Below are 24,935 nucleotides of genomic sequence, written 5' to 3' on the forward strand. Positions count from 1 at the left end.
CCGCCGCCGCCCCACCTCCGCCTCGCCCGCCCCGCCGCCGCCATCTTGCGCCGGGGCCGCGGGCCGCGGGCTCGGGGCGCATGCGTGGAGCCGAGCCCGCGCTCGGGGGAGCCGCGCGGCGCATGCGCGCTGGGGGAGAGAGGTCGCCCCGCCCGCCCGGCGCCATCTTTGTGGCGGCACCGCCCCGCGGGGGGCGCGGCCCCGCCCGGGCTGTCCCGGGCCCCCCCGGGCCCCTCCCGCGCGCCGCGGGTGGTTCCCGGCACTGACAGGGCGCGGCTGCGGCGGTCGCCACCAAAGGGCCTTTGAAGCGCAGCGGCGCCGGGGTGGGGCCGCGGCCGGGCCGGGGGGGCCGCATTGATGTGCGGGTGCGGGGCTTCCGCTACCCGCCGGGCACAGCGGCCGCTCCTCGGCCCGGGCCGGCTCCGCCACCGCTGCTGGGCCCTGAAGGTCCTGGCGGTCCCTCATGGTCCCGGCGGTCCCTCGGGCGCAGCGCTGACGCGTCCTTTCATACTCCGCTGTTCCCCGTCCCACAGATCCCGGTGCCCGGCGGCGGGTCCGTGCAGTGAGGGACGCGGTGCAGCGCTGGCGGGGTTCGCTCCTTTGCCCAGCGGCCGGTGGCTGGTGCTGCTGCGCAGCTTATGCTGGAGGGTGACACGGGACGGGGAAGGGGGACACGGCTGTCGGGATGTCCCTGAGGGGCTGCAGGAGCCGAGCCCCCGGCGCACCCACCCTGCAGAGTGCCCGTCCTGACGCGGGCTCAGCCCCGATGGCTGGTGCTGGCCCACGGCCCCCGTGGAGACGGGCAAGGGCAGCCGCAGGGCCATCACCCCCAGCCACAGTCCCTCTTCTGCACTTTCCCTCTGGGATATCCCCGCTGGCCAGCTTTCCAAGGGGTTTCCCATCTTCCCATCCCGCTCGCTCTCCACGGAGTCCTGCCCTCTGCTCCGGGAGCACCGGGGTCAGTTTAATGAGTTAATGCTGGCGCAGCAGTTCTGGAGGGGATAAGTGCTGTGTAAGCACTGAGGCTCCCGCGCTGGGCTCCCAGCGGCCCGGTTCCGCTGCCCAGAGCACCGATAACCGCCCGGGGCACAAAGGGCCGGCTCAGACCGACCCCCCCGGGGGCAGAGGGGACTCTGCGGAGGGACAGTGTCCTCGGAGAGAGGCGGCTCAAGTGGCCGAGGGGGTGGTGAGGGCAGGGGCAGCCCCTCGGCATCGCTCGCCCAGGCAGGAGTTTTGGGAAGAAGCCCCAGGCTGAGGACCGGCCCGTCCTCCCCGTGACGGGTGGGGTGGAGCAGGATGGTGACAAGGGCGCTGCAGGGCACTCTCTACCAGTGCCCCTCACAGTGCTGTGACCCCCAGGCTGCCGGGGAACGCCAGGCAGAGGCACGTCGTGAAGAGCCAGAGCTGCCCGGGTGGTCGCAGGGGTCGGGGCAGCGGCTGTGGGGGCAGCACTGAGGGTCCACAGCCTCGGCGGCTTCTCTGCTCAGGCTCATGTCACACGTGTCCACGAACCAGATCGTGGCAGCAACCCCGGCCCAGGGCCACAGAGCCTGTGCTGGAGCTGGGGGAGCTCAGCACTGTCAGGGGTTTCATAACCACAGACCCTCCCGGCCCCCGTTTGCACGCGTGCCCCTCGCAGGGGGGTGCTGGGCAGGCCCAGGGCTGTGACTGGGTGTGTGGGACATGCAAGGAGCGGTTGTTTTTTTGGGGGGGAAAGGAGGCTGCATGGCCAGCCTGGAGCCGGGCGACCGAGCGAGCCGCTGTCCTGCCGATGCTGGCAGCGAGCCGGGCTCGGCGGGACACGGACCTGCATCCTCCCCGTCCGTCTGTCCGTCTGTCCCGCTGTCTCCTCCCAGCTGTGGGCCAGCAAGGAGTGGCAACTGGGGGATATATAAAGGCAGGAGAACCTCAGCCAGCTCAAAAGAAACTCCTGGAGCTGGTGGTGTTCTCCCCCTCTCCTGCCTTCACGTGATTCAGCTTCCCCACGCCGGGAGCCAAAGAAATCCTCGCTGTAAGTACCCGAACTGAGCCGGCATTGTGCGGGGGAACCCCCCAGCATCGGGGCAGAACGGTGGCTCCGGGGACGGGGGGTCAACATCCTCTCCCTTTATAGAACTGGGGAAAACGCTGTGGGGGAGCCCCGTCCGACCCCACAGCCCCGGGAAGAGGGGTCCCCCATCCTCTCCTTTCACAGACTTGGGGGAAAATGCTGCAGGGGAGCCCCGTCCCGTCCCACAGCCTTGCAGGGAGCTCTGCCTGCTGCTGCGGGATGGATGGGCTCCAGCTCCCAGCCCAGCCCAGCCTGGGGGCAGGCGGCACATCTCGGGGGTGCAGTGAGGACCGCGAGGCGGCCCCGCGGACGAAGGGTCCCTCCTCTGCGGGGTCCTGGGGCTCCCCGCTGCAGCAGCACGCACGGGGCTGGCGCCCGGCCGTGCGGTTTGGGGAGCGGGGTGTGTTCAGGGCGGGGGGACTGCTGGAGTGGGTGTGCCCAGGGGATGTGGGACCCTCGGGCCCCGCAGGGCCAGTGCTGGGGCTTGTGCACAGCACTCTGGGGCGGGGGCTCTGACAAAGGGGACCTGGGCAGCACTGGGTGGTTTCGGGGGTAACAGTGAAGCCGTGGGGTGTTCCTTGCGGTCATCCCATGCTCCGGCCAGGTTGGGCAGCAGCCACCTCCCTCCCAGGGTGGCCGAGAGCGCCCTGTGTGCCCCGCGGGCCAGCCCGTGCTGACCCTGCTTTCTGCCTCCAGGTGTGAGATGGCTGCCGGCAGCTGCCTCCTCCTCCTCCTCCTGCCCTGGCTGGTCACAGCCTCGCACAGCCCCCCCGGCTGCAAGATCCGGATTACTTCCAAGGGGCTGGATTTGGGTAAGGGGCCGGACTTGGGTTAAGGGGCCGGCCGGGATCCCGGGGCCTCGGAAAGAGGGAGGTTGGACACCTGGCTCCTGGGGTCTGCACTTGTGTAGGGCTTTGCCTGCACTGCCCACCCGTGGAGTGGCCAAGGAGGAGCAGGGAGCTGGCGGGGCGATGCTGCTTGGAGGGCAGTGCAGCCCGGCTGTCCTAGCCCAGGCTCGCTCTGCCTTGCAGTGAAGCAGGAGGGGCTGCGCTTCGTGGAGCAGGAGCTGCAGAACATCACGATTTCAGACCTGCACAGGAAGGAGGGGCAGTTCCACTACAACATCAGCCAGTGAGTGCTGCCCGTGCCCACGGCCCCCTGGGTCCATCTGTCCGTCTGACCATCCCTGTCCCCTCACCACAGGGTCAGGGTGACAGACCTGCAGCTGGCATCTTCAGACCTGAACTTCCAGCCCCAGCAGCACCTCGCCTTCGATATCAACAACGCTTCCATCAGCCTGCGCTTCCGCAGGCAGCTGCTCTACTGGTTCTTGTGAGCTGCTTCCCCTCCTGCTGCCTGGGCACCAGCCCACGCCACAGCTGTGCCCACTGGGTGCCTTGCTGCCCTGCAGGTTGCAGGAGCTGTGTGCTCCTCTCATCTGCTTCCCTGGCTTTCAGCTATGACATCGGGTCCATCAATGCCTCTGCGGATGGTGTCCAAATCCACACGGTGCTGCGGCTGGCCAAGGATGAGGCTGGGCGTCTCAAGATCTCCAACATGACCTGCAACGCCTCCATTGCCAGAATGCACGCCGGCTTCTCCGGCACACTCAGGTACACCAGACCCCTCTGCCTGTGCCTGGCTCCCTGACCTCCTTCCTGGGGTGCTTCCTCAGCCCAGCTGTGTGCTGGAATGAAGACAGAGCCACAGGGAGGGCAGGCAGTGCAGAGCTGCTCTCGTGTCCTGCAGGAAGGTCTACGAGTTCCTGAGCACCTTCATCATCACGGGGATGCGCTACCTCCTCAGCCAGCAGGTAGGGCTGAGCACAGACAGGTGATGGAGCCCAGGGGGGCCAGGCCTTGCCCTGCCTGGGCAGCTTTTCATCCAGTCCTGGGAGCGATTCCCCTCAGCCCAGCTCCTTGCCTTGCAGATCTGCCCGTCCCTGGAGCACGCCAGCCTGGTGCTGCTGAACTCCTTGCTGGACACGGTGCCCGGTGAGTGTTGGCCTGGGGAAGGGACTGGATCCTGCTCACCTTGGGGCAGGCAGGGTTGGGCATCGGGCTGCTGGGCAGCTCTAGACTTGGTCACACCAGCACATCTTCCCTGGCAGTGAGGAACTATGTGGATGAGCATATCGGGATTGACTACTCCCTCCTGCGGGATCCATCTGTCTCCAGTGACACCCTTGACCTCGACTTCAAGGTGAACACTGGATCCTGCCCTGCTGATCTTTCCCATCCCTGTGGGAATGGCTGTGCCAGCAGGCACGCTGGGCTCCACAGAGCAAGCAGGGTGGGCTGCCCCATGGTTGTGGTAACCTCTCCTGCTCTTGGCCCAGGGCATGTTCTTCCCACGAGTGAGAGAGGACCAGGAGCTGGAGAACCACGCAGTGGAGCCGGTGATCAAGGAGACTGAACGCATGGTCTACGTTGCCTTCTCCGAGTACTTCTTTGACTCAGCTATGCTCGCGTACTTCCAGGCGGGAGTGCTGAACATTGAGCTCCAGGGGGAGAAGGTAAGGAGTGCCGGACACTTGGCTGTGCGCAGGCAGGAGGGAGGGCTGGGCTGTGCCACAGAGCAGAGGAGGTGCAGTTTAGGGAGCAGCTCTGCTGGGACCCACAGCAGCGCCTCACTTCCCCTCTGGTGGTCTGTTCTCCCCGCAGGTGCCCAAGGACCTGGAGGTTTTGCTGAGAGCCACCTTCTTCGGGACCATCTTCATGCTGGTGAGGAGCCCCCGGATGGGGTGGGAGGCACGGGAGAGCCTGGGGGCAGAGCACAGCCCTGCCCTGCTCCCTGCCTCCAGCTCACCTGCCCTCCCCAGAGCCCCTCTGTGGATGCTCCGCTACGGCTGGTGCTGCAGGTCTCAGCTCCCCCTCGCTGCACCATCAAACCCTTGGGCACCTCCGTCTCCGTCTCTGCCTTCCTGAACATCTCGCTGGTGCCCCCGGACCGCCCGCCAGTCCAGCTCTCCAGCATGACCGTGGTGAGGGGGAGTCCAGGGCTCTTTGTGAGGCCACCCTAGTGCACACAGGAGGAGCATGCACCATCCTGTGTGGGAAGGCTCCAGTGTCCCAGAGCAGAGGGACACTGGGCTGGCCTGGCTGTCCCTCTGCCTGCTGTGAGTCAGCCCTCCTTCTCCCCAGGAAACCAAGCTGAGTGCCAAGGTGTTTCTGCAAGGGAAGGCGCTGCGCGTGCAGCTGGACCTGCGACGGTATGTCTGGGGTCCCGTGGGGGCATGGGGACGGTCCTGTCCGCACCCCACTCACGGCTGCTTCCTCCTCTCCAGGTTTCGCATCTACTCAAAGCAGTCAGCGCTGGAGTCGCTGGCGGTGAGCGCGTGGTGATGGCCTGGGGACCCTTCCACCCAGCCACAGTGTAGGGTGGGCTGGGGAGGTGCTGCCCACCCAGAACTCCCACTTGCAGTCCTCCCCACCCTGGCTGGCAGCTCTGCCTCTGCACTGACCCCAGCTCCTCTCCCGCAGCTGTTCTCCCTGCAAGCCCCGCTGAAGACCCTCCTGCAGTTGACCATCATGCCAATCCTTAATGGTAGGCATCGCTGCTCCTCTGCAGCTGGGTTGGGCAGGGCCTCAGAGGGGCTCAGTCTCACCCCATCTCTCCCTCCCCGCAGAGAGGACAAAGAAGGGAGTGCAGATTCCCCTGCCCGAAGGCATGGACTTCACCAGGGAGGTGGTCACCAACCACGCGGTACGTGGCGAGATGAGACAGACCAGACCCCCCCACCCTGCTGGGCAAGGCACTGTCACCCCCAGCTTCACACTGACCCTCTTCTCCCCACAGGGATTCCTCACGGTGGGAGCTGATCTCCACTTCTCCAAGGGGCTGCGGGAGGTGATTGAGAAATACCGCCCTGTGCCCACTGCCGCTGCCTATCCCAGCTCCCAGCCTGCAGAGCCCAGCCTGGACCCTGGCTCGCTCTAGCTCTTCTCCCTGGACTGAGGGCAGATCCTGGGCTGGACCCATAGACTGTAGGTAGGAAGCAGCTTCCCCGGTACCGCTGACACATCCTCAGGGTGCCCATGCCCTGGTGGGGCGCAGCAAGGTGGAGAGGGATGCTCTGGGAAACCCTGCTGCCCCCATTCTCATTACACTAATAAACCACCTGCCTCCAAATGCACAGGCCTGTTGTTTGGAGGATGTGCCCATGCAGGACGCACGGCATGGAGATGGGAAGGAGGCAGCCAGCACTGCTGCCCAGCTCAGGTCCTTGGGAGCAAACGGAGCTCAGAGTAGTGCCAGAGAGCTCAGAGTAACTGTACTGCTGCTGCTCAGGCAGTTCACTTGTTTCAAGCTGCAGGGACCCCTGCAGAGGGGGTCAAGCCCAGAGCTCCCTGGCACAGGGTGTTGGCACTCACTGGTACTCCTCAGCAGAGGAAAGCTAAGCAGGGGCTGGCACAGGGGTGCAAGGAGGAGCAGAACCACCTTGGTCAGAGAGTTTATTGCAAGTTCCTGAAGCACTGTGTGCCCTGGGAGTGGGATTGTTGTGGTGGTGGTGGTTGAGCCTCCTTCAGTGGGAGCAGAGGTGGGAGCAGGGTGGAAGGAGCAGGGCCCAGCCATCCGCCACTGCTGCTCCTCAGAGCCTGCCCAGGCCCTGTGTGTGCAGGGCCAAGGGGAAGTGCCAGGACTGCTCTCTGCCTGGGAGGGTAGCAGCTGCTGCTGCAGACAAGGTGGAGGCAAGACAGGAAGCCACAAGCGAGGAGGCAGCTGCAGCAGGTACATGACTCCTCTCCCATCAAGGACGGAGCCCTCAGGACTCAATCCCATGCCCCCCACCCACAGCAGGCAGCCCTGTCCAGCTGGGAGGAAGGCTGCAGGTGTGACAGGTCTGTGGTGTAGCCGAGCAGCAGCGAGGACTGGGCTGTGCGAGGTGCCGGCAGTGAGGGCAGTGGGGTGGTGAGGGCAGCCGGTGCACCGGGCGCTGCCCCCGCAGCTCCTAGTAAGGCTGGTTCTTAATGAAGCGGCAGAACATGGTGAAGGCAGCGAGCGGCCGGTCCGTGGGCACCATGTGCCCAGCTCCCTGCAGGAAAGGGGCAGCAGTGGTCAGCATGGCTGTGGTGCTGCCACAGCCTAGCCAGCACCACCCCACCCTGACTGGAGCCTTGGTGTCCGGCACACCCACCCGCAGCCCCGTCCCTGGCCCCCAGAGCCCTCAGCCCTACCTTGACAGTGAGGAAGGCGATGTTGGCGAATTCCTTCACAAAGCCCCCGATCTGGTTCTCACCGTTTTCAGTGTAGAGCCAGGGCCGTCGAGCCACCTGCACCTGGGAGTGATGGCAGCACCCTCAGTGCCTGGGGCCAGCCCTGCCCACGCTCCCACCGCAGCCAGTCCAAGCACATGGCCTAGAGCCAGGGACTGGCCTGGCCTGGGCCGTGCCCTGCCAATTTACCTTCTGGCACAGGGAGTCCACAAACCACTCATCCCCGAGGAAGTTGCAGGCCATGTCGACGTCCCCGTTGTACACCAGGATCCGGTATTTCTGCGGAGCAGACAGAGGGGGTGAGCCCTTGGCCAGGACACTAACCCCAGCCAGGCAGGAGGCTGGGCTGGCAGAGCCACTCCCTGGGTCCGTGGGCTCCCCCGCACCCACCGTGGTCCCGAGCAGCTTCAGGTACTGCTCGTTCATCTGCATGTACAGGCGCTTGTAGTTGCGGTTCACCTCGAAGCTGCGGAGGAAGTGTTGGCATTATGCAGCTGCTCCAGCTCGTGGTGGTCCCTGCCCGCCCACAGCTCTCTCACCTGCACACCTGCCACTCTGGGGCCTCGGGGGAGATATGCAGAGCCTTCCGCACCTCCGGGGAGTTCAGATACATGCTGAGGGCTGTGGAGTTGGTGCAGGGCGGGTCCATACGGACCTTCCTCCGGGCTACTGGCATCCGGAACAGGTTCTGGGAGAGTCAGAAGAATCATTGTCACAGCAGCACCACAGGCTGCTCTCAGCCCAGCAGCACGGGCACCTCGGCTCACCTGCCGCCAGGAGAATCTCAGAGGCATCCGGATGAAGGAGTTGCCCAGGTCGTGTGTGATGAGATAATCACCCTCGTACCTGCAGCCAGGATGAGCAGGAGGACAGGCTGAAAGCCCTGGGAAACAAGGGCTCAGGGCCCTCCCTGGGTGAGTCCTTGGCAGCAGCCAGACACCATCCACCTGTCCCAGAAGGACCCCCTGCCCAGGCCACCATGTCCTTCTGCCAGTGGGATCAAAGTGAGCCGGTACCTGGAGACCCTTTTTCCCTGAGGCCACTCTTACCTCAGACTCCCAGGGACACCTCCGTCACACGGGGCATAGAGGTTGTAGATGTTGAGGCCGGACTCCTCTACAATCTGAATCATCTCGCCCATCTGCAAGGAGCCACAAGAAGGGTTTGGGACTCAGCAAGATCCTCCTGGGACCGTGGACCCACCCAGAGCCAGGTGGGTGCTGCTCACAGACACTGACGCTGGGCACGTGTACAGGGGCTCCGCCTCCCCTCACCTTGAGTGTGCAGTTCAAGTTGGAGTTGTCATGGAAATTGCACTTCCCCTCGGAGCAGCAGAAGGCCTGAAGGTCCTTCCACAGCCTGTGGGCAGAGACCAGGGCTTGGACTGCACTGCCCAGGCAGCAACACCGAAGTGATGGCTGTGCGGCAGCTCCCTGTCCAGCACCCATGTGGCACCTGGCTTGGCCTGGTGCCCTCTGCACCCCACAAGTACACACCTGGGAGCTGCCTGGGCCACAGGGCAACCTCCACAGCCTGACTGCTGGCCCAGGGCAGGGTGGGAGCCACCCTTGTCCCAACAACACCAACCCACCAGCCCGAGCCCTGGCCGTGCCCCACTCCTGCTCACACAGGGACGGCACATTGAGCACTCCCCCTGCTCTTACTCGGTCCCCAGCAGCCCGTGGTAATAGGCAAAGTAAACCAGGGAGTTGTCATTGATCTCATAAGATGAGAGGCCGTTTCCCACAGCGATTCCCTGCAAGGCAAGAAGAAAACAACCCTGTTGTGTTCCAGCTCCCCGCGGGGCGGCTGCAGCACAGCGGCCCCAGGCAGGAAGCAGATGTGGCACTGTTTACTCTGCAGAGGGAACAGGGAGGGTCGGGGGTGCCTGAGGACGCTTCCCCAGCAGCAGGGATGGACACGTCCACCAGCAGCCTCTGCCAGCACTCCAGGAGGAGATGAAAGGCCGCAGGGCCAGGCCCGCCCTCTGTCCTGGAGGGGACCCTCCACACTGAATGCACAGCCAGTCCCCACCCTGGTGCTGCTCAAGGGCCCCAGTGAGGCTGTGCTGAGCCCTCTGCTCCCCAGCAGAGCCCAGCCACCCACCTTCAAATTGAGACTGGGGTCCTGCATCACCCACTCTGCCAGCGTGGGGATGTAGACCCCCCCATAGCTCTCCCCTGTGAGGAAGAGATCATTCTTGGAGTACTCAGGGAACAGGCGGAAGAAATCCTTCAGCGCCAGGTAGTTGTTGTGAGCAACCTGCAGGGAGGAGGAGGCAGGGTCAGGCGGTGAGGCTGGACCCTGTGCAGGGTGCAGATGGGGGGCAGGGCCTTCCCAGCACGCCAGTCACTCGCCTCTGTGTCATTTGTGCCGTACTTCTTGTCATCAGAGTATGAGAAGCCGACGCCAGCGGGAGATTCCAGGTAGAGGATGTTGGCAATCTGCGAGGACAGCAGAGGAGCCGGCGATCAGGGGACACCCTCCTCTGGCTCACTGAAGCCGAGGGCCGCTGGCCTCACCCATGGCAGCACCCACGGGTGCCTGGCCCGCCCCAGGGTTGTGCTGGGGTGGCCACATTCCTGTGCTGCTCAGCAGACTGGAGAAGAGGGTGTGTTGGGCGGGGGGGGCAGCAGGAGGTTTGGCTCCATGGAGAGGGCAGGAGGAACTGGCTCAGGGCCACCCCATCCGGCAGCCACAGAGGGCGGCAGCACCTGCGCCCGTACCTTGTTCCAGGCGTACTCGTTGTACTTCAGCGTGACCCCATCGGGCTGGATCTGGGGAAGCAGAAGGCGGTGACTGATGGGCTAAGCTAGGTTGGGGACAGCAGGATGGCTCATGCCATGCATCCGGTCATTCCCTGTGCTCCCGAGCCACAGGACAGCAGTGACTACTAACCATGAAGGGGCCATGCTCCTTGAGGAAGCCTTCCATGGAGCTGCAGCCGGGACCCCCGTTCAGCCACAACACCAGGGGGCTGCCCTGGGGGTTGCTCTGGGCCTCCACGAACCTGCGGACGCGCAGCCGTCAGTGCCCAGTGCCGGCCGACCCCCTCCCAGCGCCAGGCACAGCCCCACGTACCAGTAGTGCAGGTGCTTGCCCGGCCCGGCGCAGAGGTAGCCCGAGAAGTGGCGGAAGGAGGGCTGCTTGGGCAGCCCGGCCAGGTACGTCACCTCGTGTTCCGGAGGGGCGGCCCAGCCCAGCCCCAGCAGCAACAGCAGCGACGACCACAGCAGCAGCGGCCCCATCTGCGGCGGGCGGGAGGCGCGGTCAGGGCGCTGCCGGCCACGAACGGCCGCGGCGGCGGCGCCCCGCGAGCGCCCCGGCACGGCTGCCCCGAGCCTGACCCCCATGCGGGGCTGACCCCCCCTGCCCGGCCCGCTCCCCTGGCGCCGGTGGCGGCCCCCCCCGTGCCGTGTGCCCCGCTCCCCCCCGTGCCCGCTGACCGCGGCCGCTCCCGGCGCGGCGCTCGCAGACTCCGCTCCCGCCGGGCACATGACACGCGCCCATATGACCTCCGGCGCCCACGTGATCGGGGCGGGACCCGGCGGCGGCCAATCAGCGCCCCGGGGGCGGCCGGACCCGCCCCGCCCCCGCCCGCGCACGTGGGAGCGGCCCCGGACCGGCCCCGGGACCGGGACCGGGGGATTGCGAGGTGGGGGGGGGAGCGGTGGAGCCCCCGCACTACAACGGGAACAGCCGGCGGCGGGGTGGACACAGCCAGGCACCACTGGTTACAGCCGGGTGTCACCCAGCACCGCTGGGTACCGGGCACTGCTGGGTATGGCCAGTACCGCTGGGTACCACTGGACACAGCTGGGCGCCACCCAGCACTGCCGGGTACAGCCGGGCATCACCAGGCACTGCCAGTCAAAGCTGTGTACAGCCAGCACCACCGAGCACTGCTGGGTATAGCTGGTACCGTTGGGCACCACCAGGCATCACTGGGTACAGCCAGCACCACCAGGCACTGCCAGGCATCACTGGGTACAGCCATGTACAACCAGCACCACCAGTCCCTGCCGGCCATCACAGGCACAGCCAGGCTCCCCGGCCCAGGTGGCAGCACCGGGCAGGCACTGTGTGAAGTCTCTGTGTGTCTGGATTGGGCCTGGTTGTGGCCCAGCAACCGCAGGGTCCCCTCACTCCTTCCCCTGCAGCACTAGGATCTCCCTGAGCCCTCTGGTTGTCCCTCCAGGACAGGCTGTCACCACCTCACAGCAGCTGTGACAAGGACAGCTAAAAATAGCATCGGTGGCAATGGCTGCCCGGTGCCGGCTCGCTGCACGCTTCCACCACGTCCACGGCACCAATGTCCGCCTGGACGCCTCGCGCACACTGGCCACGCGGGTGGAGAGCTTCGCCAACGGGCTCTGCTTCAGCCAGGAGCCACTGGCGCCCGGGCAGATCTTCCTGGTGGAGATTGAGGAGAAGGAGCTGGGCTGGTGCGGGCACCTGCGCGTGGGGCTGACGGCCCACGACCCACAGAGCCTGGAGGTGGTGCCTGAGTACTCGCTGCCGGACCTGGTCAACCTGGGGGACACCTGGGTGTTCGCCATCACCCGGAGCCACAACCGTGTGGTGGTGGATGGGGAGGAGGCGCGGGAGCGGGGCCCGCCCTGGGAGCCCTTCCTGCTGATCGAGCGGGTGCGGATCCCCCGCGACACCCTGGTGGGGCGCAGCCGGCCCGGCCGCTACAGCCACATCCTGGACGACCTGTACAAGATGAACGTGCTGCCCGCGACCGCCCGGCGCAGCCGCATTGGGGTGCTGTACGCACCGCAGCCCGACGGCACCGCCGACATGCACATCATCATCAACGGCGAGGACATGGGGCCGAGCGCCAGGGGCCTGCCCACCGCCCGCCCGCTCTACGCTGTCGTTGATGTCTTCGCCTCCACCAAGAGCGTCCGGGTTATCCCAGTGGATTATGGCTGTAGGTACCTGCCCCCATCCCTGTGGCACGTGCTGTGTTGGCCAGGAGCGGGGGGGCTTTGGTGGGGTGACCCCACAGTCCCCAACAGTGGGAATGTCAGAGCATGACTCTGGTCAGAGGGACATGGGGTGCAGGGCACAGGAGAGCCCGTGGCTCCTGTGGAGCACAGGTGAGACCCACAGTGCCGCTGATGGGCAGTGTCTGCTGAAATCTCTGCCACGGGGGCTGCGCTGGAGCCAAGGGGAGACATTCCCTGCAGCAGCCCTGCTGGCCACCCTTCCTGAGTCAGGCAATGGGGGTGGGTGTTTGGGGCTGCCCCAGGGCTGTGAAGCTTCACCGTGCCCAGCCTCACCCACACCACACGGCAGCCGGAGTCAACCAACGTCCTGCCCTGGCACCAAAACACCCACCTACGCCTGCCGCCCACCCCAGTATGACACACTGCACCCCCGCATCTGCCGCGTGCCCAGGACACGGCATTCCCTGGGCAGAAACCCCGTGATGCCAGGCAGAGCCTGAGTATTATCCTGCGTCCCTTGGCTGGATGGGAGGGGCCAGGCTAACGAGGGCTAATTAGCGCTGGAAAAATCAGCAGATGCTGAGGATCAGGTGAGACTGAGCAAGAAGGAGAGCAAGCACCAGGGTACCAGCTGCTCCCACCACAGGGAGCCACTGCTTCCCTCTTTGGTGCCAAGGGCAGCTGCTTCTGTCCTGAGGCTGGGATTCTCCATGGGTTAACACCTGAGTGTTGACCACAGTGGATGGCACCTGTGCTGCGGAGCCACCTGAGGCTCTGGGAGGAGGAATCCCACAGGGTGTTGTGTCACAGGAGCAGGAGCCAGGCAGAGCCTGGGCAAGCAGCCATGGGAATGGCTGACGGTGGTCTGTCCCAAAGGCATGGTGGGCACTGTCTCTGCAGGCAGCACAGCCCTGGCCAGTGGGTACCCACCTGCCAGCCTGGTGCTGGTGCCAGTGGAAGCAGACCAAGGGAGTGGGATTTAAGGGAAGTGCAGTGTGGGCACGTGAAACCCTGGGGAGCTGCTTAAGAGCCGCCAGAGAAAGAAATGCAAACAAGCCACGGTCATGCACAGCTTGGGAGCATAACTGTTTCCCAGCCTTCCTCCTATTAATGGGAAGAGCTTTGCTGCCTGGGGCCCTTAAGCTCCCAGCCCTGGGGGAGCAGCCTGGCACCAGGTTCCTGCACAGCTGGCTCGAGCCCGGGGCAGGATGATGCTGCAGAACAAAGTCACCCCACCACTGCCCTTAACTCCAGTACCTCTAAGGAGCCCCAGGCCAGCTCCTACACCCCTCTGTGCTCAGCCTCACCACTGACTCACCCAGCTCAGCTGCTCTCTCTGTTCTCTTCCAGTTCCCTCCCTGCAGACGCTGTGCCGGCTGGTCATCCAGAAGCACATCGTGCACCGCCTGGCTATCGAGGGCCTGGACCTGCCCCAACTGCTCAAGAACTTCTGCCAACATGAGTGAGGTGTTGAGGGCACTGCTGGGCTGCCCCCACTGCCAACAGGCCCCCAGTGATGGCTGCCTGGTAGGATGCATGCCCTTTGTTGCCCCCTCGCCCCGGTACATGCTGCCAAAGGGCCAACATGAGAACAGGCAGCGTTGTGTTGGGATTTTCCACACAGGGACGGTGCTGAAGGGCCAGAGTGTGGGCAGGGAGCTGATGTGGTTCAGAGAAAGCAATAAAGCACTTCCAGACAAGAGTCTGTCAAAGGAGGCTTGGGGGGCTGAGACCTCCCGTGCTTCAGCAGCCACTTGTGGGAGCAGTTCCCCCTGCAGCAAGGAAAGGAGCACAGGCCACACACAGCCCTATGGGGCTCAGGACCTGCCCGTAGCTCTGGAATGATGCTGGGATTGCCTTGGTGGATCAGAGTGAGTGCTGGGGTGGGTGGAGCGTGGGAGGGCACTCACGTGGAGGTAAATTACAGCCAGACGCTCATCCTGGCTGGGCAGTTTCACTCTTGGGAAATATGTTTACCCTGAGAGCGATGAGTTATTTCCTGTGTGCTCAGCTAGGAGGGGGACGGGGGCGGACGCCGGAGCACCCAGAGAGCAGCGCTGGCAGCAGCCATTGCTTGGGCACGTGCCTGTGGCCACAGAGCCAGTGGCCACAGAGCCAGTCACGGTGACCCTGTACAGGGCCCAGCCATCCTGCCTTCCTGCATGGGAGTGGAGCCCAGCATTCCTTGGCTCTGTGCCCTCAGCTAGACCCCCCTCATCCACTGGCTGGTGGGGATGGCAGCCAGGATCCAGCAGTGCCTGGGCTGGAGAGGGGAGGCAGGGTAGGAGTTGTGCAGAGCAACAGGCAGGGTGGGGAAGAGCCCTCTAAAAACCAGAGGGGTACCCAGAGGTGCCAGAGAGATGGTGAGGGGGCTTCCAGGCCTCTTCCACAGCACGGCCAAGGGGAGAAACAAGCAGCTCCAAGCTTACAGAAAGGTGTTTTAGGAAACACGATGCTATATTTAGTCAGAGACTCGATAGTATCAGATCATGTTACAAAACTCTGTCTCAAAGGAAATCCCCAGCCCGCAGTGACGGCCGACTCCATCAACACCAAAGCGTTAATGACGGGAGCGCTGATCAGGGAAAACATGGATCGTGACCAAACCATGCAACGGGAGCGAGGTCTCTGACATTCCCTGCCATGTCCCACCAACAGGCTGGGAGCTGCTGGAGCTGCCCTGGCTGCAAGAGGGCCGGGGAGCTCACCCACCCAGAGCAGCAGCCGTGGGCCAGGCGTTTGCTCTCCGGGCTGTTTTCCCTCCCCCAGCCGTGCGTGAGTGTAGCCTTTGCTCCCCAGCTCCCCCGGCGTTATCTGCCCGGCAGTGACCCCTGCACACGGGGGTGAGTTCCTCTTTCTTGAGGAATTGAGAGCAGCTGCTGAAACCAGATAAACCACTCCCCTTCTCCAAAGTGGGGCTGCAGCGCAGTGGGATTTGCCACCCTCAGGAACTGCCACTTCCCACCACCCGGGGCACTGCGGTGGCACACGACCACCAAGCAGCACTGCCCGATGCCTGGCACCCCAACCACTGGCCAGGGAGGGGCATCTGCAGCTGGCGCAGGGACAGACACAGCTCCCAAACAGCACAAGGCTGATTAATTGGCTCTGTTGCACAACACGCCACAGCTGGATGGTGCAAGGACCTGTGGGCGCTGGCCACAGATGAAATAATTTTGTCACGTGTTATTATGGGGCCTGATGGGATTCATCTGAGAATCCTCAAAGAACTAGCTGATGTCATTGCAAAGCCTCTCTCGATGATTTTTGAGCAGTCCTGGAAATCTGGAGAGGTCTCAGCAGACTGGAAGCTGGTGAACATTGTCCCGATTTTTAAGAAGGGAAAGAAGGAGGACCCCAGAAACTACAGGCCTGTCAGCCTCACTTCAGTACCTGGTAAAATCATAGAAAAGATTTTTCTGGGAGGTATCAAAAAATACCTGGAGCACAAGGTGTTTTTGACACTGGTCACAGCCAGCATGGATTCAGGAGGGGGAAGTCCTGCTTGTTGAACCTGATTCCCTTCAACAACAGGGTAACTCACCTAGTTCACCTAGGAAAGCCAGCAGACGTAGTCTTTTTGGACATCAGCAAAGCTTTTGATACTGTCTCTCACAGGATTCTTCTGGACAAGATGTCCAGCCCACAGCTGGATAACCATATTATGCAATGGGTGAGCAACTTGTTCACAGGTCAGGCGTAAACACTTGTAGTGATTGACATCAGGTTGGTATCTGGTCACTAGTGGGGTTCTGCAGGGCTCCATCCTTGGCCCAGTTCTCTTCAACATCTTCATTAATGCCTTGGACTGGAAGGAATACTAAGTACATTTGCCAGTGACACTGAACTGGGGGGAGCTGTTGACTCCCTCCAGGGCAGGGAAGCCCTGCAGGGAGACCTTGACAAATGAGAGATGGGCAGTCACCAACCATGTGAAGTTTAACAAGGGCAAGTGCTGGATTCTGCACCTGGGATGGGGCAACCCTGGTTGTGTGCACAGACTGGGAAACAAGAGGCTGGAGAGCAGCGCTCTGGGAAAGGACCTGGGGGTCCTGGTTGATGGCAACTTGAATATGAGTCAACAGTGCCCTGGCAGACAGGAGGGCCAACCGTGTCCTGGGGTGCATAAGGCAAAGCATTGCCAGCCACTCAAAGGAGGTGACTGTCCTGCTCTACTTGTCCTGCTCCAATCTTCACTGGTGCGGCCTCATCTCGAGTCCTGTGTGCAGTTTTGGGCACCACAATATAAAAAAAGACACTAAGCTATTAGAGAGCATCCAAAGGAGGGCCACAAGGATGGTGAAGGGTCTGGAGGGGAAGCCTTATGAGAAGCCGCTGAGGGAACTTGGTTTGTTCAGCCTGGAGAAGTGGGGATTGAGGGGAGACCTCATTGTGGTCTTCAACATTCTCATGAGGGGAAGCGGAGGGGCAAGCACAGATCTCTTCACTCTCATGACCAGTGACAAGGCTCAAGGAAACAACATGGAGCTGAGTCAGGGGAGGTTTAGGTTGTATATCAGCAAAAGGCTTTTCACCCAGAGGGTTGTTGAGCACTGGAACAGGCTCCCCAGGGAAGTGGTCACAGTAGCAAGCCTGTCTGAGTTCAAGAAGCATTTGGACAATGGTGTCAGGCACATGGTGTGACTCTTGGGGTGTCCTGTGCAGGGCCAGGAGTTGGACTCAATGATCCTGATGGGTCCCTTCCAACTCAGCATATTCTGTGATTCTATTATACCAGTACCTCCCGCGCCACACCACCCACAGCTGGCTCCCAGCCACAGCTGTTAGCCAGGTCAGCAGCTGTAACCCTTCCCACAGGATCAGGAGCTCCCAATCCAGTTCCTCTGCTGCCCTGTGAAAGAGGTGATGCCCACTCAGCAGATCAAGGACCCAAACTGCCCCTTCCATGCCAAGGAAGTGGCAGCCTGAGGGGAATGAAGGTGAAAGCCAGGACACGGCAAGAGCACCCAGCTCAGCTCCTGCTCAGTGCTAGAGCTTCACCTCTGATCTCTGCCATAAGGAAGGACATCACCTGGGATTTATACAAAGATTTGTTCCAGAAGCTCTTCAGGACCTCCAAGAGGCCATCAGCACTGTCTTGCCCGGCCTGATGGGCATCCCCTCTCCCACAGTCTGCTGAGCATCTCTGGCTGCAAGGGCCTCCTGTTTGAATCCAGCACAGCCAAGATGTGCCAGCAGGGCAGCTGGAAGGCCTGGCTGAAGTGGCAAGTGCAGCTGTTCAGGCCTTTCAGGTCCACCCTGTGGGCATCCTCCAGGATCTGTACACTGAGTGCGTCCTTCCTGGTGCCAATGAGCTGGGTGGACTTCTGAACCACAGCCAGCTCACTCAGGCACAGACTGGCAGCAGGCTCTGTGCAATTGTCACTCAAAGACTGTTGGTTAATCTCCTCCCCGCTGTCATCCTCTGGGGTTTCTGTGGCCCCCAGTTTTACTGTAGGAGACGAAGGATATAACAAGGACTGAGGGGTTGTGGGTTCACCCTGGAGGAGAAACTGGGACGTTTCAGGCTGACACTGAAGAGCCTCAAGGAGCTAGGGAACTGCTGGTAGACTCTGGAGAACAGTCACAGGACTCCTGACAGCTGCAAGAGAGGCTGACAAGAGCTGCTGCTGAGCTGCTGCCACAGCAGGGGAAGCCTGGCTGGAGCTCTGGGATGTGTCACCCTGGCACACCAGAGGGGCAAGAGGCAAGCTTTGGGGAGCTGCCTGAGCAGCACAGTGATCAGGATGGGGAGCAGGGCCCATCACAGCATCAGGATGGCTCTTAGAAACACACTCTTCATAGTGCTGGGCCAAGGTGGTGATGCATCTCTCCAGAGAGAACCCACTACTGAAAACCTGGCTTAACCCCAGGATGACAACCTCCAGCTGCATGAAGTAGCCGCTGCTCTCCCCTCAGCTGCCCTCCCTGTGCGCAGCCCAGATCCCGTCATCGAGCAGCCAGTGAAGGTGGAGCTGAGGCAGCAAGTTCGGCGTGACGAGGTCCCTCGGGAAGGCGAACAGCTCCCACCGCTGGATCTCGATGCCCGCACCTACGGCTTTCCTGGTGGCCGCCAAGGCCAGGCACTCGGTGTGGTGCTCCAAGCCCAGCTGCTGCAGCCGCTTGCAGAGGTGGAACAGGGCGGGGGCTGCGCCATCACCAGCGCGGCTTGGGCCGGCAGTGCGGGCCCCGCCGGGGCCGCCGCTACCGGTAGGGACATCGCGGCGCGCCCCGGCCCGTGTCCCACTCCGCCAGTCACCGCGCGGAGCGTCATCACCGCGGTAGGACTCGACCCCGCCCGCCGCGGCGGGACCGGAGCGCTCGGGCGCCGCCCAGAGCGGCCGCCGCGCATCGCACCGGGAGCGCACCGCTCCTCCGTGTGTCCGGCCCTCCGGCACCGGTTCCTGCCCGGCTGCCTCCCCCGGTGACCGAGCCCAGGTGGCCGCCAGCGCGGAGCTGCGCTCCTTCAGCTGCTCCCCGTTGCTCTGCAGCAGCAGGCTGGTCAGCTCGAGGCTGAGCGACTGGACTCTCTCCTCCCTGCTCTCGGGCCCGCTGCCCGCCGAACCCCCAGCACGGCCCGGGGAGCTGCCCCCAGGGGGATGAGGGGTGCCGGTACCGCCGCTGCCAGCGCCTGCACAGCACAGCTCCCTCCACACGCCCCCCATGCTCCGGCAGCACGGCCAGGACGCGCCGGCAGGGCAGTTGGTAGCGGCGGTGGCAGCAGCAGGTGCAGCTCCAGCAGTTCTGGCTCACCCAGTGCACATTCTCCAGCTTGTAGGCGCGGAAGCGCTCCCTGAAGTCCCGGAAGCTGCGGAAGCGGACACCCAGTTCCGCGGAGAAACCCCCTCGTTCCCTCCGGACCATCCGCCGCCGCTAAACCCTGGGGCACCGCCCACGCCCTGATCGTGGCCAGTCAGCGCCGTTCTCTCCGGATTGACAGGAGGCGAGCCAACCAGCACAGAGCATGATGCCCCCGCCCTGCTGACTGACAGCTCTGCCATCCAATCATCTGGCGGTGCGCACCGCACGGGCGGGCGGAAGTTGCCGCCGTCGGGGCCGCCGCTGTCGGAGGCGATGGAGGCTCCTGGCGGCACCGGCGGGGCCGGCGCGGGGCCGGGGCGGCCGCCGCCGCCTCCCGGGGACCTGCGCAGCGTGCTGATCACCAGCGTGCTGAACTTGGAGCGGCTGGAGCTCGACCTTTTCAGGTGCGCTGCGCGGGGGCGCCGGGCCGGCGGGACCGCGGCGGCCTCCCCACACGCTGCCGCCGCCGCTCACCGTCACCACCGCCTTCTCCCCGCAGGGGCCGGCACCACTGGGTGCCCGCCACGCAGCGCCTCTTCGGCGGGCAGATCGTGGGGCAGGCCCTGGTGGCGGCCGCCCGCGCCGTGAGCCGCGACGAGCAGGTGCACTCGCTGCACTGCTACTTCGTGCGGACAGGTGCGGATCCGCGGCTCGGGGGGCGCCGGGGCCGGGCGGTGGCTCCGAGGCTGGGGGAGCCCGCAGGGTGAGCAGGCGCCCCATCCCGGCCCCATCCCGGCAGGGAGGGTGTGGGTGGCATCGCCGGGCTCGGCCCCTGCAGGGCAGGTCCCCTCCGTGGCCTGGCGGCAGAATGTCGCTGTGCTGTCCCAGGGGATCCCAAGGTGCCGGTGCTGTACGAGGTGGAGAGGACTCGTACAGGGAAGAGCTTCTCCGTTCGCTCCGTGAAGGCCATCCAGCATGGAAAGCCAATCTTCACCTGCCAGGCCTCCTTCCAGCTGTCCCAGGGGAGCCCAGTGAAGCACCAGTTCACCATGCCCACCGTGCCGCCCCCTGAGGAGCTGCTGACACAGGAGGAGCTCATCCAGAAGTTCCTGCAGTGAGTGGGGCAGAAGGGGCACGTTTGGGATGCCCCTCTTTGCGGCTGGGACAGAGGGAGGTGCGGAGGAGGATTGTGGTGGCTGCCTGAGGAGTTTCCAAACATGCCTGGGAGGGGAGCAGAGGGGCAGGACAGGACAGGAGCCGTGCCCCTCCTCTCTCTGCGTGCCCCTGGGTCTGTGGGCTGGAGCTGCTGTTAGCAGGACATGCCTCTGCCTGCCTGGCATTAACTTCATTTCTCCATGCTGGGCTGCAGGAATCCTAACCTGGCTGAGAGATACAGGAAACATCTCAACAAGATCCAAGCCGAAGATGTGCCAATTGATATTAAACCTGTGAACCCACCAGATATATTCAGCTCAGAGCCACAGGAGCCAAAGCAGCTCTTCTGGGTGCGAGCACGAGGCTACATAGGTGGGTCCTGCTGTGAAGGTGGTCCAGGTGCCTCCTGAGTCGAGGGCTCGGGCTCCACCTCACACTGTGGAGCGCTGTCACGACAGAATGGGCTGGGAGGGCAGTGATTTGGGGGCTGCCTGCACCCCAGCCTGTGGGGAAGCCTGGGCATTTCGAGGCTGAAATGCACATGTGGGTGAGGAGCATGAGGTGATGCCCTGAGCTGTGCTGGGGGGCAAGGGGAGCTGGTCTGGAAGAATCTCAGCTGTGCTTGGCCAGCAGCTGTCCCTGGGGCAGTGGAGCTCTGTGCCCCAGACGTGTCCCATGGGCACCCACGGGACGGGCAGTGCTGGTTGCTCTGCAGGGGAGACGGACATGAAGGTGCACTGCTGTGTGGCTGCCTACATCTCTGACTACGCCTTCCTGGGCACGGCCCTGCTCCCGCACCGGCAGTACCACATCAAGTTCATGGTGTCCCTCGACCATTCCATGTGGTTCCACGCGCCCTTTCGAGCTGACCACTGGATGCTCTATGAGTGCGAGAGCCCCTGGGCTGGTGAGTCCTTGCTGTGTCCCCTGGGGACCCACAAGGCCAAGGCCAGCCTGTCCCTGCAGCAGGCTGGGACACGGGAGGGGAAGGTGCTACTCTGGCACACGTTGCTTCCCCTTCTCACTTCTGCCCTACCCATCCTGGGGGTGGTGGCTGCACTCTGACAGCTCCTCTCTGCAGGCGGGTGCCGGGCCCTGGTGCAGGGACGGCTGTGGCGCAGGGACGGGGTCCTGGCTGTCACCTGTGCGCAAGAAGGAGTCATCAGGGTGGAAGAGAGACCAAACCAGAGCAAGCTCTAGCTGAGGAGCCCCCACAAGCTGGGGCTCAAGCATGCCAAGCGAAGGACCCTGGGATCAAGACAGGACCTGGACAGCAGCAGGAAGGAGACTGGGCTGGATCCAGCCCAGTGGGGAGTCCAAGTGCCAGAGGTGTCTGTGACGGACGGTGACCCACAGACCATCAGTGTGACCAACTGGCTGCTGCACAGCGTGTAACCACATGCTGCCATCAGCCACCCTTCACCCACCTTAAAATAAAGTCATTGGGTGAAGAGCTGGACTCTGTCCCTGGAGTTTGTCCCCTTGGATCTGTGACTGTGCTTGCCCAAGGGCAGGCAGCACTGCGGTAAGGGGGGACCAGCTCTGCCCCCGCCGCAGGCTGAGTCACAGGAGGGGAACCTGTGCCACGTGTGCTGCTGTGGCACACGTTGCTTCCCTTTCTCGCTTCTCCTGCCCTGCTCGTGTCCCAGTGCCTCAGTTGCTGCTTCTGCTTGCCCTTAGGCTCCTCCCCAGGGCTGGGCTCAGGCTTGGGCCCAGCTGGGAGCCAGGGAAATGGGATGGGGCAGCTCCCACCTCCATGTGGAGGCTTGAGGCCTCCCACTGATGGTGCCCTGGGGACATGGAGTGGAAGAGACACAGCAGGCACTTTGCTCTTCTTCCTGCCAAGACTTTATTTAATAAAGTCCTTTTTATTATATAAGTTTTATGGGAAGTTCCCGGCAAGAGCCCCAAACCCTGCCAGAAGCCTTCCCGTTCCCTTGTGCGGTGCCAGTATGTCCCAGCTAAAGTCCCAGCCACTCCAGGATCCCCCACAGAGGGGGAGTGGCTCCAGCAACGTCACTGTGGGCAGTGGACCTCCGTGAACCCCTGTGAGCCCCCGGTCCCACCAGACAGACTAACCACAGAGAAAGTGCATTTAGGAGGCAGCTCCAGGCATGGGCCACGCTGCCATGGGAGTGTGGCGCTGCCCCCTACCACATCCCCACTCACAGCAGCGCTCTGCTCCCGGCTGCCACGGGTGTGAGTCCCCTGCAGCCCCTGCCCTCCTGCCCATTCAGGCACAGGCTGCTTCACTCCAGAGGCTCCTTGATCAGGCACTCCTTCAGGGAGGGCTGCTGCTGCAGGGGCAGCCCAGCCTCCCGCAGGTCCTGCAGCCGGGCCTCCGAGCGCCGCTTGTCCTTGCCCACCTTCCAGGCCAGGTGGATGTGGGCCTGCAGGAAGGGCCCCAGCAGCGGGTGGCTGCCCTGGGCCTCCAGCAGCTGCAGCGCCTGCTCACAGCAGCTGTGGGCCTCGCCGAGCTGGTCCAGCTCCTGGTGGCACACGGCCAGCCCGGCCAACGTCAGGAGGAAGCGGCCGGAGCTGCAGACCCCCAGCCGGTCCTGCAGCCGGTAGGCGTTGGCCCAGGTGGCCAGGGCCTCGCGGTACATGCCGGTGCAGGTGAGGCGCTGCGCGGCCCGCAGGTCTGGCAGGAAGAAGAACTCGAGGAACTCAGGGGAGCGGCGGATCTCGTCGATGGAGTGCAAATGGGACAGGAACTGCTCGAAGGCTCGGCTCCGCTTGGCAATGGTCTCGGCGGTGAAGTTCCGGCGCAGCCTCTTCCTGGGGAAGGCGACGCCGGCCATGTCGCAGCCGAAGCGGCAGCGCAGGCGGCGGTTCAGCTGCTCGAAGTCCGAGTAGCGCCGGGCAATGGTGGCGGGGGCCTTGTCAAACTGGCCGGTGCGGATCAGGTAGATGGTGTAGAGCTGTGGGGGAGCCAGGTGTCAGGCAGTGCCATGGGCACGCTGCTCCTGGGGCTGGCAGAGCCGGGTGTGCGGCCACAGAAGGGCTGGGGGGGTTTGCCCAGGCAGGAGGGAGTGGGCTGGGCTGCCACAGCCACAGCACCCACCAGAGATAGTTACCTGAGGCTCATCTGAGCCGCCAACACCATCCAAGCAGCAAGGGGAAAGAGAGAGAAATAAGCGCCAGCCCCGTGGGACCCCTGCCCAGGGGGAGAGCCAAACCCACACCCACCCTGTGCCTGCCCAGCCATGCTGGGCTCACTCACCACGTACTTGGAGGAGCGCTCGCTGACCACGCTGGCGCTGGTGACCTCGAAGAGCAGCCGCTGCGGTGCCAGGCTGCCCCGCGACCTCCGCCACAGCTCCTGCAGCTGCCGGGTCAGCAGACTGCCGCCGGGGCGCTCCGCCGCGGGGCCCCACTCTGTGTCGGGAGAGGGGTGTCATTGCCCAGCGTGGGGACAGGGCTCTGCCAGCCCCCCGACATCTCCAGGCTGCCGGACCCCACCGGGCTGCTGCTGCCCCGGGGAGCGGGGTCACCCCAGTCCCCCCAGCTCACCGCCCCAGCACTTGCCTCCGTCCTCCGCGCCTGCTGCCGCCCCCTGCGCCTGCGGCGGCTCCTCCAGCTCCTCGCTAGCTCCGTCCTCCTCCTCCTCGTCCTCCTCCTCCTCCTCCTCGTCCTCGTGGCTGGTGAAGCTCAGGGTGCCGCTGAGGCGCGTCGACAGCCCCTCGGTGTCGTCCTCCAGCTCCGAGCTCTCCGGGCAGTCCTCGGCCTCGCCGCCGCCTCCCGCCGGCTCCTCCCGGCCGCCCTCGCCGGCCAGCGCGTGCCGCAGCCGGTGCAGGATGCGAGCGGCCATCGCTGCCCGGGGGTCCGGGCCGGCTCCCCGACACGGCGGGGCCGGGGGGCTGCCCACCGCGGCACGGCCCCGAGCGGGGACAGCCCGGCCCCGGGGCACCCCCCGCTGCTGCCCCCGCCCCGCTCCGCTCGCCCTGCCCCGGGCCGGACCGGGCCGAGCCAGGCGGTGCCGAGCGATGGCCGCTCCGCCACGGCTCGTCCCGGGATCCTCCCTGCGCGGCTCCGCCTCCGTCGGGAACCCGGATCGGGGCGGCGGAGCCGGCACCGCCCGGCACGGCCGGGATCGGGATCGGCCCCTGCGGCACCGCCCGGCAGGATCGGGATCGGCTCCTCCCGGCACCGTCCGGCACGATCGGGATCGGGATAGGTCACTCCGGCATCTCTCGGCACGATCGGGTCAGAGTCAGGACTCAGCCCGGCGCTGCCCGCAGCCCCTCACTGCTGCCGCACCGGCTGCTACCGCTGTCCCCTGTCCGAGATGTCCTGGTCGGACCGAGCCCCTGGTACCCGCCCTGGGGCCACAGGAGCCCGCACTGAGGTGCCCAGCACTGTAGGGCCCCAGGGTCTTGATGCTCCATACCCTGGTACCCCAATAGCCTGGCACCCCAGTATCCTGACATCCTGGTACCCCAACACCCGTGTATCCTGGTACTCCAGATGCAGGCTCCTGATTCCACTGGGCTGCAGCCCAGCAGAGCGTCTCCCGGGCCACCCTGGCACCCACTGCCCTGGCCCCAGGCAGCCCCGCCACGCGCCCTGCGGCCAGGCTTCACCCTCGGCACTCGCCTGGCCTTTTTTAGTGTCCGCCCGCTCACTCCTCACCACTTCCTTGGGAATGTCTATTAATATCGAGGAAGCAGCCCAGCTGCTGCCATCGCTCTGCCCTGCTTGCCCACTGCGCGCTGCTCCAGCACCCTGCACCCCACCGGTCAGATGAGACCCCTGCCCTCCCCTGGGCAGGGTGCAGTGCATGCGGGGCTGGGCTTCTGCAGTCCCCAGGTCTCACCT

At 64.4% G+C, this 24,935-nt stretch overlaps 6 protein-coding genes and 1 long non-coding RNA gene across 7 annotated transcripts; 3 read left to right on the top strand and 4 right to left on the bottom strand.

The window, feature by feature from the left end:
• Positions 1-405: 405 nt before the first annotated feature.
• PLTP (phospholipid transfer protein) lies at positions 406-6,185 on the top strand. Its single transcript, XM_027697180.1, is given in 18 exon segments — positions 406-1,822; positions 1,825-1,990; positions 1,993-2,011; positions 2,747-2,862; positions 3,082-3,181; positions 3,254-3,382; positions 3,508-3,663; positions 3,800-3,863; positions 3,981-4,044; positions 4,161-4,252; positions 4,389-4,565; positions 4,714-4,773; positions 4,872-5,033; positions 5,194-5,261; positions 5,337-5,379; positions 5,533-5,596; positions 5,679-5,755; positions 5,849-6,185. Coding segments are annotated over 18 exon segments (1,749 nt in total). The 5' UTR covers positions 406-1,771; the 3' UTR covers positions 5,990-6,185.
• A 288-nt stretch (positions 6,186-6,473) lies between these two features.
• On the bottom strand, positions 6,474-10,778 carry CTSA (cathepsin A). Its single transcript, XM_027697181.1, has 15 exons — positions 10,713-10,778; positions 10,348-10,514; positions 10,165-10,276; positions 9,993-10,043; positions 9,624-9,710; positions 9,373-9,528; positions 8,931-9,022; positions 8,541-8,625; positions 8,316-8,407; positions 8,034-8,112; positions 7,806-7,954; positions 7,657-7,732; positions 7,456-7,545; positions 7,228-7,329; positions 6,474-7,085 (listed from the first exon to the last, which is right to left on the bottom strand). The coding sequence occupies exons 1-15, from the start codon at positions 10,761-10,763 to the stop codon at positions 7,002-7,004; spliced, it is 1,473 nt and encodes a 490-aa protein (XP_027552982.1). The 5' UTR covers positions 10,764-10,778; the 3' UTR covers positions 6,474-7,001.
• Positions 10,779-10,876: 98 nt separating this feature from the next.
• Positions 10,877-13,923, top strand: NEURL2 (neuralized E3 ubiquitin protein ligase 2). The gene is made up of 2 exons (XM_027697183.1): positions 10,877-12,202; positions 13,572-13,923. Exons 1-2 carry the CDS (start codon positions 11,527-11,529, stop codon positions 13,685-13,687), a joined length of 792 nt encoding a protein of 263 aa, XP_027552984.1. The 5' UTR covers positions 10,877-11,526; the 3' UTR covers positions 13,688-13,923.
• A 1,375-nt stretch (positions 13,924-15,298) lies between these two features.
• Positions 15,299-16,229, bottom strand: LOC113974244. Its single transcript, XR_003536487.1, has 2 exons — positions 15,766-16,229; positions 15,299-15,614 (listed from the first exon to the last, which is right to left on the bottom strand). It is a non-coding gene; the product is annotated as an uncharacterized LOC113974244 (long non-coding RNA).
• A 652-nt stretch (positions 16,230-16,881) lies between these two features.
• Positions 16,882-18,618, bottom strand: LOC113974243 (zinc finger SWIM domain-containing protein 1-like). Its single transcript, XM_027697185.1, is given in 3 exon segments — positions 16,882-17,332; positions 17,334-18,300; positions 18,354-18,618. Coding segments are annotated over 3 exon segments (1,248 nt in total). The 5' UTR covers positions 18,496-18,618; the 3' UTR covers positions 16,882-17,193.
• Positions 18,619-18,884: 266 nt separating this feature from the next.
• ACOT8 (acyl-CoA thioesterase 8) lies at positions 18,885-21,576 on the top strand. Its single transcript, XM_027697566.1, has 7 exons — positions 18,885-18,948; positions 19,162-19,426; positions 19,522-19,658; positions 19,851-20,076; positions 20,332-20,489; positions 20,833-21,024; positions 21,199-21,576. Exons 1-7 carry the CDS (start codon positions 18,885-18,887, stop codon positions 21,315-21,317), a joined length of 1,161 nt encoding a protein of 386 aa, XP_027553367.1. The 3' UTR covers positions 21,318-21,576.
• A 371-nt stretch (positions 21,577-21,947) lies between these two features.
• On the bottom strand, positions 21,948-24,016 carry SNX21 (sorting nexin family member 21). The gene is given in 2 exon segments (XM_027697182.1): positions 21,948-23,038; positions 23,341-24,016. Coding segments are annotated over 2 exon segments (1,260 nt in total). The 5' UTR covers positions 23,929-24,016; the 3' UTR covers positions 21,948-22,366.
• Between the last annotated feature and the right edge of the window lie 919 nt (positions 24,017-24,935).

Source organism: Neopelma chrysocephalum, unplaced genomic scaffold, assembly GCF_003984885.1.
Source record: "Neopelma chrysocephalum unplaced genomic scaffold, ASM398488v2 Primary Assembly neopelma1_119, whole genome shotgun sequence".
Lineage (NCBI taxonomy): Eukaryota > Metazoa > Chordata > Aves > Passeriformes > Pipridae > Neopelma > Neopelma chrysocephalum.

Bases quoted from the DNA above. Each gene is read 5' to 3' on its own strand.
- NEURL2 (XM_027697183.1), top strand. From the start codon at position 11,527: ATGGCTGCCCGGTGCCGGCTCGCTGCACGCTTCCACCACGTCCACGGC. The intron at 12,203-13,571 runs GTAGGTACCTGC...GTTCTCTTCCAG, and splicing joins TATCCCAGTGGATTATGGCT to TTCCCTCCCTGCAGACGCTG.
- ACOT8 (XM_027697566.1), top strand. From the start codon at position 18,885: ATGCTCCGGCAGCACGGCCAGGACGCGCCGGCAGGGCAGTTGGTAGCG. The intron at 19,427-19,521 runs GTGCGCTGCGCG...TTCTCCCCGCAG, and splicing joins CTGGAGCTCGACCTTTTCAG to GGGCCGGCACCACTGGGTGC. The intron at 19,659-19,850 runs GTGCGGATCCGC...GTGCTGTCCCAG, and splicing joins CTGCTACTTCGTGCGGACAG to GGGATCCCAAGGTGCCGGTG.
- CTSA (XM_027697181.1), bottom strand. From the start codon at position 10,763: ATGTGCCCGGCGGGAGCGGAGTCTGCGAGCGCCGCGCCGGGAGCGGCC. The intron at 7,546-7,656 runs GTGGGTGCGGGG...TCTGCTCCGCAG, and splicing joins TGAAGCTGCTCGGGACCACG to AAATACCGGATCCTGGTGTA. The intron at 7,086-7,227 runs GTAGGGCTGAGG...CCTTTCCTGCAG, and splicing joins TCGCCTTCCTCACTGTCAAG to GGAGCTGGGCACATGGTGCC.